The 13,303-nt window shown below is 42.1% G+C and overlaps 1 protein-coding gene across 7 annotated transcripts in view; it reads left to right on the top strand.

Moving 5' to 3' along the window:
* The window catches only part of LOC138265795 (nuclear body protein SP140-like protein), a 637,415-nt gene extending 625,340 nt beyond the window's left edge, over positions 1–12,075 (top strand). For 3 of the 7 annotated variants that reach the window (XM_069213828.1, XM_069213829.1, XM_069213832.1), the window contains exons 15-17: positions 3,204–3,278; positions 9,493–9,684; positions 11,138–11,366. In XM_069213828.1, coding sequence (XP_069069929.1) covers positions 3,204–3,278; positions 9,493–9,684; positions 11,138–11,227 — 357 coding nt within the window. In that variant the 3' untranslated portion in view covers positions 11,228–11,366. Of the gene's footprint in view, positions 1–3,203; positions 3,279–9,492; positions 9,685–11,137 lie in introns of those variants that run through there. The other 4 variants (XM_069213831.1, XM_069213830.1, XM_069213834.1 and 1 more) reach the window with 4 other exon arrangements.
* The last annotated feature ends 1,228 nt before the right edge of the window (positions 12,076–13,303 follow it).

The raw sequence follows: 13,303 nt of genomic DNA, 5'->3' as shown, positions 1-13,303 counted from the left end.
CTTAGACCCTTATTACGAGTGAAGGTGCTATTTATCACACCTTAAAAATAACCAAACCACAAGGTGCGTTATTTATTGGGTGAGATAAATAGCACCTTATACGAGTTTTCTGGGAATAACATGCAGATTTGGTGTTGAACTCTCCGAACTCTGCATGGTACAGTAAATACAGTACCCAGTTCCTTTGTTACATTTCAGCAGGTCTGACATGACGAAATTTAACAAAGGTTGAGGTACTTAATGCATTTGAGTGTGTTAAACACAACCAAACTCATAATTCCGACTTAGTTATTTACATTAGTTCTCTTTAACCCTTTGCCCAGCAAGGACGTAATGGTTATGTCCGGTGGCGCGGCACTGAGGAGCCACGGACGTAACCATTATGTCCTGGTAGAGGCTCTCCCCGAGGGCCTCTCCTCATCCCCCCAGGGCAGGGTTGGAAGGGGAATCGCTTCCCTTCCTCCCCCGCCCCCCCAACTCCCCAGTGACGACTGATGATGTCAGTGAGAGATCGCTCGCTGACCTCCTCAGAGGTCACCTCCCATCGTGCTGGAAGGCAGGCTTCCAGCGCGACCAAGGAGAAACGGATTAGTTTCTCCTTGGTACAGGGACATGGGAGGTAAAGGAGGCATGGAAAGGAAAGGCTTTTCCTTTCCTTTTCATGTCTCTCTGAGCATTCCTGCAGCAGGTCGCATAACGATCGTGCTGCAGGAATGCCACTAGACACCAGGGATTTTTATTTATTTTTTTAAATTGTCATAAGGGGAGCGATTCCTTTGGCAAAGGTTGCTCCCCAAGGGGGGGCATTTTATCTAAGGCCATTTCTGCCCCCCTTGGGGGCAGATTGACCAATTGTTTTAAGGCTCATCTGCCCACCAGGGGGGCAGAAAGCCCACCAGACACCAGGGAAGAATTATTTTTTTTTTAAAAGAGGTTGGGGGAATGGCTATACCCCCACCCTTAATAAATGGGGACAAGGTTGTTCTGCCCACCGGTAGGCAGATGGGGCAATTACCCCTGATCCACTCTGGGGCAAGCCTACTAGATGCCAGGGAACAGGGAATATAAAAAAAACATAGTGGGGTGGTGGCTACCAACCAGTATGGGCATGGTTATACCCCCACCCCAACTAAAGGGAATAACAGTCTTTCAGCTCTCCCCCGCAAACTAAAAGATCTTACCGCAACGGCAAGCAAGAGGACATAAGATTATTTTGGGTTTTGGTTTTACATCTGGGTGAGTCCAGGGTGGTGTGCTTCACATGCACCTCACAACATTTTCCTACCCACAATGCCCGCAAAACTCCAACTTTGCTTGAAATCCCACATTTTCCGCACATTTTTGTGCTGGAACCTTCTGGAATCTGCAGTAGTCCACAAAATGCCTACCACCCAGCATTGTTGCATCTATACCAATAAGAATTCTGCGCCACTTGTCAGCCTAAAAACTTTTTTTTTTTCCAAATTTTTTACATGTTTTTTGGCTCTTCCCTGTCACAAACACTTGGTCCACCTCCACAAGTGAGGTATCATTTTTATCGGGAGACTGAGGGGAACATTGGATGGTAGGAAATTTGTGCCAGTGCGGTGATCCCACACAAAAATATGGGAAAATGTGATTTTGTTAGCTAAATTTGTGGTTTGCTGAGGATTCTGGTTAAGAAAACACTGAGGGATCCATGCCCATTTTCAGAAATGTCTGGGTTTGGTAGGTTTCCCTAGATGGCTCCTGAGCCCAGGACCAAAAACACAGGTGCCCCCCTCCACACACAAAAACAGGTAGTTTTGTTTTTGATAATTTTGATGTGTCCATGTAGTGTTTGGGAGCATTTCCTGTCGAGGGCACTAGGCTAACCCACACAAGTGAGGTACCATTTGTATCGGGAGACTTGGGGGAATGCTTGGTGGAAGGAAATTTGTGACTCCGCTCAGATTCCAGAACTTTCTATCACCGAAATATGAGGATAAAAGGTGTTTTTTTTTGCCAAAGTTTAAGGTTTGTTAAGGATTCTGAGTAACAGAACCTAGTGAGAGCCCAACAAGCCACCCCATCCTGGATTCCCCTTGTTGTCTAGTTTTCGAAAAGGCACATGTTTGGTAGGTTTTCCTATGTGCCGGCTGAGCTAGAGATGATGTTAGAAAAAAAGTATGCAAATTTGGTGTGGGTAGCTTATGTGGACAAAAAGTTATGAGGCCCAAAGCCCCCCAAAAGAAAAGGTCTGGCAGCGAAGAAGTTAAATGTCCAACTGTGCTAATGGAAATTCAAAATATAATGTGAGATTCATGGGGTGGATTTGCCTAATTGACATAACTTACCTTATAGGGAACTAAATTAAAACACATTATGTATGCAAATCAATTGTAACCATACCCAGTCTTTTCATACATGGCGACTCATTCATTCAATTATATCTATAAACATAGCAGATGCATTAAACAGGCCAACCACTGCCAGTCATTTAGTCAGGAAACCACTATTTCTGGCAGTTTCCTCTTCAAAATGTCAAGTTAGCAGAGCCATCTGCCGTTAAGGTGACCAGCCGTCCCGGATTTGCAGGGACAGTCCCGGTTTTTCACCAGTTGGCCCGGCAGATTTCTGGAAATTTAGCTTATGTCCCGGTTTTTAGAGAGGGTCACCTGAAAACGTTGGGAAGGTTTTTTTTTTGTTTGTTTGCTTGTTTTCCAAAAAAGAGATAGTAAGCGGGTGCTATCAAAAAGTAATTAAAATAACAAGCATTTTACTGGCTCTAAAAATTGCATTCTATTTATGTTCTTAGTGCCTCTTCTGTAATTCTCTGCTAATGAGCGCTGTCCTTCTCTGCGCCAGGTTGAAGTAAAATTGTAGTCCTTCTTCTATTTTTGGTGAAATATCCCGGTTTTTGGCTCTAAAATTCTGGTCACCCTATCTGCCCTACACCAAATACTTGGCTTAGGCTCGGATGGATAGTTTTCTAGGGTTACTGTGGTTTCAGGATTACTAGCCTCTGTTAAATCAGGTACGTAGATATTTGAGCAACGGTTAAAGTTAGACCCTCCTTACGCCTTATGACCTTGGAGGCCACTGTCAGATTTCAGACATGGTTTCCCTGGGCATCCTGATGCCCAGCCATCTGATGAATCTATCTCTTCCACTTATTCTTGCCATTTTGCCCTCTGTTTTTAGTGTTCTCTGCCCTGTCTCAACTTCTTTCTGTTCTTTTATAGAAATGTGAGTTTCTGCTTCTGCTGCTTTACTGCAAAGCTGAAAGCATTTTCTTCACTGAGGACCCATGCATTAAGGTAAGGAGATGCAGTTTTACAGAAGCGCCCCAATCACTTAATGTATTGGTGCGTATATGGCTCCATGAAACCTAACACTAAACAACACATCATAAAGGATTCTTTTACCACTGCAGGTGTGATTTATGCTAACGCAAATTGGAGATGGTTATTTATTTGAGTATTTAGGAGCTATTTATTTATGCGGCTTTTCATGTTACTAACAATAAACCCAGTCCATCGGGGAGAACTTCACAAATCATTATTAGCATGAGAACCGATAACGTGGTTTATGTATTTTATTTCTAGTGCTCACACTCACCAAAATGGCTCCTTGGCGTCAACACTAGTAAAACTGAAAGGGGCACGGAAGAAAAAAACATGGGTGAGCAGAATAAAAAAAAATTCAAAGCATTCCTAAAACATTACTCAATTTCCTTTAATCCAGAGGAAGGTTGCTCCAGAGTCATGGCCAGGTGGCCAAAGGAACATCCTCCCACACAGGCCCTTTTAACTTTCAGACTCTCCAGCAGGAGCTAATGCTAAGATCTTACGGTTTAGGTAGGTGTGTATGGCTGTAGAATAGAATCAAATTCTGATATCTTAGAGAGACTTATACGGCCCTTTTCGTTAAACTGCAAGCCAATGGATTTCTCACCAGTCAGCAGAAACATGTTCAGTTTTGCCAAGATTGAGGTAATGTAGACTACCATATTATGAATGCATTGCAACTTCAGAAGATGATGCCTGGTGTGTATCAGTAACCCGTCCTAGCTAACATACAGTCCTACATATCTTCTGTTTTTCTTTGGGGAGAAATGGCAGGATCTTTGTAAGGATTTTCACGCAGATAAGTAGGAGTATACTTGTTCATAATCTTAGCAAGAGTTCCTTGATAATCAGGAACTTGAACTTTTAGGGCATTAGATGGAGGAGGCTATACCTGCCACCCCAGTGGACATGATTGTGGCCAGTATGAGTTGTTCAGTTTTTCCATTGCGCTTTAAACGGTTGAAGCTCCTTCACTGCTGGACTGCTGTCAAAGAATCTCTCAACCTGAGGGAAGACAGGGAAATCTGGTTTTCCAATCTGATAATAATCTGAGTATCATCAGCATAAGATGCGGCTCTGAGCCTAAAGGACATAATCAGCTCTGACAAAGCGCATAGATGCTGAAAAGTGTTGGGGGTAAAGGTAATCCCTGATGTACCCTGCAGTGGGTGGGTTGAGTTGTCAGGTCTGAGGACAAAGGAGAGTACACAGTGAGAAATACTTGACTTGAACTGGACTAATACTGTGTTCCAGATCCCAACCTCTGCCAGGCAATGGATCAAAATTCCATTATTCATGCTATAAGTGAGACAAAGGTAAAGGTGTTTGTTCCACCTCATGTGTCTATGCTGTCACCCTACATATTTGAGTTAACACCTCCTCATTACCTCTGATATAGATGTTGACTTTGTGGGTCAAGTACCGCAGCCAGCTACAGAGACAAAACTGGGATTTGAGTTATTTTGTGTTTGTGTCTTCAGCAGGTTGGATAGGATTTCTGCTTCATGATGCCATATATGAGAACATATTACAGTTCTCACTTGTAGTGTCTATTCAAGATGAGGAGTAGGCAAATGTCACCACCGTAAACTATAACAGCATAGATAGTTGGCCCCCACCAGTAGTTTGCGGTTACTAAACCTGAAGGGAAAGGTACCATTAGTTTGAAAATGATTGGCTACCCAGAGTGGCGACACCAGCACACAAGTCCATTTTTAAAACAAACCTTATACTCATTTCTGCTGAAATGAGTGCTTAAACTGTAAATGTGCGTCTTAAGCAGATTTGCAAACAGTAAACGAAAAAATCTGATATAATTAACCTGTGCAGTTCTCTAATATTGGCTACATCATGCTTTCACATACTTTTAAATCATTCCTTACTGTCAGAGTAGGACTCCGTGGTAACTTTAACATAAAAGTATTAAAGATACATTTTTGATACATGCTATTTAGCCTGTTCACTTCACTGTTTGGGCCTTTTGCAATGCAAACTTCGCCGATAGACTTAAATGTCAGCTACTGGTAACCATTGTCAGATTTCTACTGCACGTCTTGTACTTAGAAGACATCTAACAAAGCTATACTTTTTCAGAGATGTCTTGCTTTTGAGAGAAACAGAGAAAATGTACACTTGTCTTCAGTCTGGTAAGACAAGGAAGTCCTTTATTGATGAGGACATTCTGATGGTAGATATTTTTTCTTTCAATTTACAGAATTTTCATGGATTTCAACTGACAGCATTTTCCTCACTGGAGACTCCATGGAAGCCATCCGTCTCTTTTCCAACTAATTAACCCTGCTTGAGGCTTCTAGTTTTTGACACCACTCTGTATATATAAAAAACAGCTAAGATCTAAAAGGCAGTTTTACACTGTGTAAAACCTAGATACTGAATAAACTATATAGTGGTTATCTCCAAGAGGAAAGCATCTATTGTCTGCTCCATCATCTATGACACCCTCAAGACCTTTTCACCCAAAAACCCATTTAAACGAGGTATCCCTTTCATGTGCAGAAGAATCTTCTACAAGTACTCCTCTGGTAGGAAGGATTCATACAAAGGCAAAGCCTTAAGAGGAAGCTTGACTCTGCTGTCTTTTATCATGCTACTACAATTGTTGAGGCCCAAACCTGATCGACGATGTTAAAACATTGACCATTTAACAGAACCTTATTGCCTACTTTGTCATTGAGAACTCTCATGTTAACTAACTATAGTACCAACATCTCTGACACCTTCCTCAACATCTGGCTTATTGACAACACTCATTTTCAGCCATCCATCCATTCCCTCGTCGATCAGCTCCTCGCTTAAAACTGCTCCATCTAGCATAGACTTTGAACTGCCGAGCTTCATCCCATCAAGTGTAGCACTGTCTGCTGTGAGTGAGGCGAAATCATAGTGAAGAAAAACACAGAATTGTGCATACATGCATGCACACGTAAAGCAACAGGAGAAAACGCTGGGTAGTTCCCATCTTTCAGTCGAGAGGTGCTTCTTTACAGAAAGCGCAACTACAACACCAACACCCTAAATCTGATACCACAAATGTCTGTCTAATCCCATCCTTAAAAATGTAGCTAAAATTGTCAAAGTTTCTAGCTTGGCATGGATAGCAGTGCGTTAATTCTATACCTAAAAGTTCAGTCAAAAAACAAATATATTCTCCAAAAATAGAAAAAAATCGCGTCACCAAGCAGGAAACAGATATAAAAATATACATATTGAGGTACAAAACGTGATGAACACAGTAAGACAATAGCCTACTGGACATAAATTACACCATTTACACCAATATAAACAGGAGCTTTTGTCCAGCGATTATGTGCACATTTCTTTGATGAAGAAACCCTGACATAATGGTTATTACGAAGCAACTCCAAGAAAATGATCAATGTAATTTAGGGAAAAGATGAGAATCAAAATGCACTAATATCTGAGTAACAGAGTTACACAGTGGTAGAGACTCTTGCAAAATAGTCGTACTGCAAATAATCCACACCCAAAATTTGATTTACATTGATAAATCCCACATTCAGATACAAGGATTGGCAAACATTATAAAAGCACAAGGAGCAAGACCCACCATTCCATGGGCTATAGGAAAACAGACAATATCGAGGACTACATTGACTAATTACACACACACATTACATTGCACAATTACCTGTATTACGTTGTCCCACATCACCATCAAGGGCCGACCATCTTTATTCTTTTTGTGGCGAAGATAATCGAAACCTTCTTTTTGCCAATCTGACTCTTGGAAGAGATTCCATCTCCACCAGCGGGGGGTGAAAGCAATACTCAAAGAACTACATTATTCATACTGTGACAGCATAGGCAAATCTCCCTGGAGTACTGTAATATTATGCCACTGGGTGCCTACACAGAGTCACATCAGACAGTTAGCATTTCATGATTTCTGTACGCAAAGTCATATGGAAGGTCACAGATGTACTCAGATTACATGTCAAATGGCACTTCAACTTCCTAGGCACACAACACCATACACAGCAAGGAGAATGGTTCTTCTATGGCATCAGTGGTGGCTTCATTTTGACAAAGGATTCATCGATTGCACACGTATGGCCATGAAGAAGCCCCCGTGATGCACTTTTGTTCACTTTACATGTAAAGGCCACATCCGACGCAAGATAGAGATGGCTTGTGATACTGACCTGACCTGTACTTCACTGCATACTTTAAATGCTTCCTAGTATGAATCATCTATGCCGGATGCTAATCAAACTTCAGCAAGACTGCAACAATCAAGACCACAGCAGCTCTACTTCATAGCCTAACCAATATTGACTTGGAATATTTAACCAAAACCAGAAGACCGGTTTCGCCCCAATAGGTTATGCCCACACACATGGGCCCCAGGCTCACTGTGCCAATGGACCCAAGCTACACCCTACTCAGGATCCCCATTCAGGGTGAAGCCCATCTTGGACTGCTTGTTTTCTTGTTCAGGAAAGACCTGGACTGGCAGTTCATGCTGGGCTGTTCCCATTGGAGTACGGTCAGGACTCAGTTGCACATGGCTGAGTCCAAACTGAAGAGGTATGCGCTGCAAAATAACAGTGTACTGGGATGCAACTCAAGTAATCACCAGTCACTGAGAATAATTCAAGCATTCCATCCATCACCTTTTTTTATACTTCAGTGTGGAGGTCTAAGTGGGACGAGTGTGGCCAGACATGGGTCCTGTGCACATGGCCAGCTTTAGCACTGGTGGCGCCCTGTGCGACAGTCTTTTTTGGCGCCCTCCAACCCTATGAACACCTCCTTGGATTCCCTTACTACCCTTTCACATACATTAATTTGTTTTAAAGTGCTTATTAAGGCTGGCTTTACTAATCCACTCAGCTATCTACATAAAATATAGTCTTGTTCTTTGCAGTAGGCACTTTAACCCTCTGTGCTACTTTATGGTGAGTCAAAAGTGCCACTGGACAATACTCCGATCTCTCTCTCTCGCAGGAACATTAATCACAAGAGGTATCTTGAAATTTTAATTGCTTCCTGAAGGTTCGACGCACAAGTAACTTTTCAGTAGGTGCTTTTAAATCGCAAGTTTCATAAGTTATTGCTATACACAGTGCCCCCCTGAGGTCAGCGCCCCAATCAAGGCCTGCACCCGGTGCGGCTGCACCACCCTAAAGCCAGCCCTGCCTGTCCACACTGTATCGCTGGAACCAAGCTATACCTGACTGATGAGCCCTATTTGAGGTGAAACCATTCTTGGGTTTTCTTTTGTTCCAGTTCAGGGAGGACCTGGCCTAAATGTTTGGGCTGAGCTGTTCCTGTTGGAACAGGGACAAGAATGATTTGCATTTGGCTATGCCTAAACTGAATTGGCATGGTGGGCAAAAGAATGATGGGTTGAAATGCTACTCCAATTATTGCAAGCATTCCTCCTATCATCTTTTGCACGTTTAATGTATTTCTCCATTCTTCAGCTGATTTGCCATTTGCTGGCTTCCGTTTCCAGGAATAGAAACATGGTGACCCTTCCCTCAGATTTCTTGCATTTTCACCATGAGGAAACATTTCTGATACACAGAGGGATTCTGACATTTTGCTGCTATTGTTATGTGTATTTGCAAAGTGCACTATCACCTGTGAGGCTATCCTGGTGATGAGCAGGAATGTGTTCCTAGTCCTGTCTATGGTAGGTTGGTTAATTGAAAAGCCAGGGCTTCAGCTTCTTGCAAAATTCAAGAAGATGGAAGGAGGAAGCTCTGATGAGGAATGGAAGGCCGTTCTATGCTTTAGGAGTGACGCAAGAGCATGCCTGTCCTGATCTGGTTCTGTGGAGCAGAGCTGTCTGGTTGGTTGAAGGAAAGTGATGCAATTGTTTAGGTAGATGGGGCCTAAGTTGTATAGTGCCTTAAATGTTTGTGTTAGTGTGTGTGTAGCTGCAATAATATCTTGCTGAAGCTAAAACATTGACTCACAAACTTTTCCAAACACTGTAATAATTTATAGAATAAAGAATTCATTTAGAAAAACACTATATGCACCGCTTTGGGCCATACCAGGACTATACCAAGTTTAACACACGATTTCTTTTATGTGAGCAAATACATATTGTACTCAGATTTAACCCTCCAAAACAGTATCAGCTCTTGAAAAGCTGATATGCTTGCTAATAGGATGTATTTAATCTTTTCAGGTCCCTCATTATTCTCAACATATTCAGCGCCCCATCTGGCTGGACCAAGTGAAAAGCACATTGCAGAACACCAAGAAAATGTTTTTAATATCATCGAATGAAACTCAGTCTTATCGCCCTTGCTATAATACAGTGGGAAAACTTGTTCGAGAAATACGACTGATGTTCATTAATTTCAAATCATTTAACAAAGTATGTATCCTCTTAACACAAATGGCCACTTTCTCCTGGCCCAGTTTTCTGACCGAGAATGATGTTATGTGACCTGACTCTGGTCAGTCTGTTTTGACCCTCCTTTATTTATTTAGCTTTGAAGTAAGCTCTGACATTATTAACCGTATTGCATGTGCTTAACTCTCTCATCCCCTCCATCTCTGTGCTGTAAAGTAGTAGTATATCACTGTGGCATCCCTAAATTCAGTGACATTTCGGTGTGTGAACTCTTAACCTGGTGGCCCTATGTCAATGTTTCTGTGGTTGCCTGGCCGTTAATAGTTTGATCTCGGGTCACTTGGACGATTGCCTTTATTGAGGTACCTCTTTTCCGTTTCTGTGCACTCTGGAGTAACTTCCTCCGTCATCCCATTGTCAATTCTATCCAAGGCCTTTCCTTACCTCTGTCTGTGTGCTGTCCAGTAGCTATGTAGTAGTTATGCCAAAAGTCTACCCTGAGTCTTCCTTGTCCTTTTCGTTTACTGCACCATATACTATGGTCTTGGTGTCCCTAATTTGTCTCTACCTTCTGTATTTTCTTGTCACCGTGTGTGTTGTACAGTAACCTCACGCCTGCCTATGGCGTGTGTCATTCCTGGATCTCTCTTTATCTCCTCACTGCAGCTCAGTGATCATAGTTCACGTTTGATGCTTCCCCTTCGCTAGATGAATTAATTGTAATAATTGGCTTTGGTGTCTTAACTTGATTAGGACTAATTCCTTCAGTGTAAACCCACCTAGCCTTCTTCTGATCTCAGTAGAGAACAACACATCGGTTCTTGAGACTCAGTTCTGTTGTTTACGAAAAATATTTTGGCTTTTTAGTTTCTTGCAATTTAAACAGTGGTGAATCTGGGCAGCCTTGCCCTCGTGGATTTAAAGAGTGGCCTTGTGCCTGATGACTCTGCCCTGTGTCCAGCCATCATCTCCATTTTCCTTTCTGTTCACCCTGGTATTCTATGAGCAGTGTCCATTCTAGCTTTTCTTATTCTTTCCTCAAGTTGAGGCATAGCATGTTCCAACATCTTAAATGCTATTGTTCGGAATTAGTTTTCATTTGACCCAGACCTGTGATTCTCAGTAACGTATAATGTTATCTCACTAGAGGTATACAGGAGCACACGATTTCATGCTCCAAAGTTTGTGAAATTCTTTGAAAAAATAGCATATTTTCTGCAATTTACAAGGTTGTTTTTAAATGTAGGAACGTGTCTTCAAAATAGATTTTGTCCTTAGACTACCACACATTGATTTTTGTGCAGTAATGGAAGAATTTTTCAAAAGGCAATATGTAAAAACAGAAAATTCAAAATGAATAAGCACAGTTGTATTGGTGAGTCTATACTTTCACATGCTCGTACCTCTGCTCCAACAGTGAGCGTTGCTTACCCTGTCAGTTTCAAACATTGATTTTCCCTTCTTTTCTTTACAGGACCCACATATTTTGAAGATTGGAGAGAGGCTGAGCAGGGAGTTTGAAGAGAAGTTTAAAGAAGTGTTTATTATTCGAAGAACGCCTTGATCACCTTAAGCAGGTCTTGGATTTTGAAAGGTCTGTCCACACTTCAGCAATGTCTACCTTACTCTAGATTGAAGAAAAACAATGTCTTGGACACCTAAGAAATCTTGGAATTAACTTTACTGTTGGCTAAAGAGTCCCTCCATTTAGTGTACCTTTATGAATCTTCACACTTTCTCTCTCAAAATGACACTTCATCAAATCGATTGAATGGGAACTTGAATCTAGTATTTGTGTTTATTGAGTCTCAGGATTGGTAGTTCTCACCTGGCCGCTAGCCTTAAAGTGACTGAACACAAAGTCTCCAAATGCTGGTCCCAGTAGCAGCGCTATTTCATACTCCCAATAGAGCTGTCCTGTACATGTCTAGGTTTTCATACTGCTCTAAATAACAACATATACCCAGATTCTAAGGACTCCCGCAATTAATGGATAAATGAATCTAGGCCCATGGAGATTAAGTAATTGTCTCAAACTCAATAAATCAGAGTCAACAGCATAACCAGTAGAACAAAGCTCCTCCATATTCAGTCACTTTCTGTGCTTAGATGTCACGATAATTTCCATCCAGTCCCCTGTGAATCATTCTTTCATTTCATTTGGAACAGAAAATAGGTAATTTCCCAAGGGACGTAAATCAATGAAATGTTATATGAAGTTACAGGTTTTTACTTTTTCATTCACTGTATATATTTTTTTTAACTTTCATTAATCCTATTGCATCTTGTGATACCGAATAGGTAATCAACGGGAAAGAGTTCAAAATACCACAATTATAATACGATAATCGTTTGAATTGAATTTCAGTCATGTCCAGTGACTATCTAACCAATAAAGTAATTTGTACTCAAGCTGAATGGGGTATCAGTTTATTTGTTCTGAAAACAACGTCGAAGCACAGTGTAAGTATAATTCATCCTCTCTCCTTGGGAACATGTATAATTGTCTCTCCTTGAGGGACATGGAATGGGCATCACCCATTCCCAGCTTGCAAAGCTACAGCAGTCGATGACCTAAGGCATTGATAAAGCCTGTCTTGTTATATATCAGACATTGCACCATTCCTGGATGTTTTTTAGCCAAGGTCAAACCTACATTGAATTACAGGGTCCGTTTCGATACACAGACAGCCTGTAGCACCTCAGGCACCAGACCAGATCTGTAGTATTTTGCATCAGTGCTATCATGCCCTGCTTGAAGGCATCATCTGACTCTGCGCTCTATACCTCCGCAGTAGTGATGTAGTAGAGCCACATATAAGCGCTACCCCTGCATTATCTCCTCAGTTCCTTTCAGTCTGCAACTTCCAGCATGAATCAGGAGTGCAGCTCCCAAAATGCTTGTTTTTCAACGACTCCAACAACTTTTCCATAGTTTGTTAGGGAACAAAGTGCCCACTGAAAATGACAGGATTCTGCCGCTCGTCAACTCCAGTAAACAGCGGCCAGAGACTACGTGCCAAACTCCACAGATCATTTCCTGAGACTGTGGCCAGTAGACTGCTACCAGTGTACCAAGAGGCCCTGGAGAGAGGAGAACTCCCTGACTCAATGAGAGAGGCTCCAGTTGTATTGATACCGAAACCAGGGAAAGGCCTATTGGACACAAACTCTTATCGCCCCTTGTCCATGTTAAATGTTGACAAAGACATTCTTTGGCATGTCTTAGCAGCGCACCAGTACCACTATATCCCGAAATTGATACATCCAGACCATTTGGGGTTTATCTCCTGCAGAAACACACTTTGTAATCCTCTGAGCCTATTCCACATGCTTCATGCACCCTGCTTGGATCAGGACCAATATGCCTTGGCCTTACTGGATATAGAGAAGGCATTTGATTCTGTAAGCTGAGAGTATTTTTGGCGAGTCCTAGATAAAGTAGGGATAGCTCCCACATTTGTTGCCTGGATAAAGTTGCTGCATACAAAACTAGTGGCAAGGGTAAGAATGGAACATCTTGTATCATAGGCGTTCGAGATGCGGAGGGAGGGGTACTCGGCAGGTGTGCCCATTGTTCCTCTGCTGTTTGCTCTGGTGATGGAGCTGGTGGCGTGGAGGCTGCGTTAAGTGTTACACG

The sequence above is a fragment of the Pleurodeles waltl genome, chromosome 11 (assembly GCF_031143425.1).
Source record: "Pleurodeles waltl isolate 20211129_DDA chromosome 11, aPleWal1.hap1.20221129, whole genome shotgun sequence".
Lineage (NCBI taxonomy): Eukaryota > Metazoa > Chordata > Amphibia > Caudata > Salamandridae > Pleurodeles > Pleurodeles waltl.
Note: the sequence above shows the minus strand (reverse complement) of the source record. Positions and strands in the feature narration are given on the sequence as shown.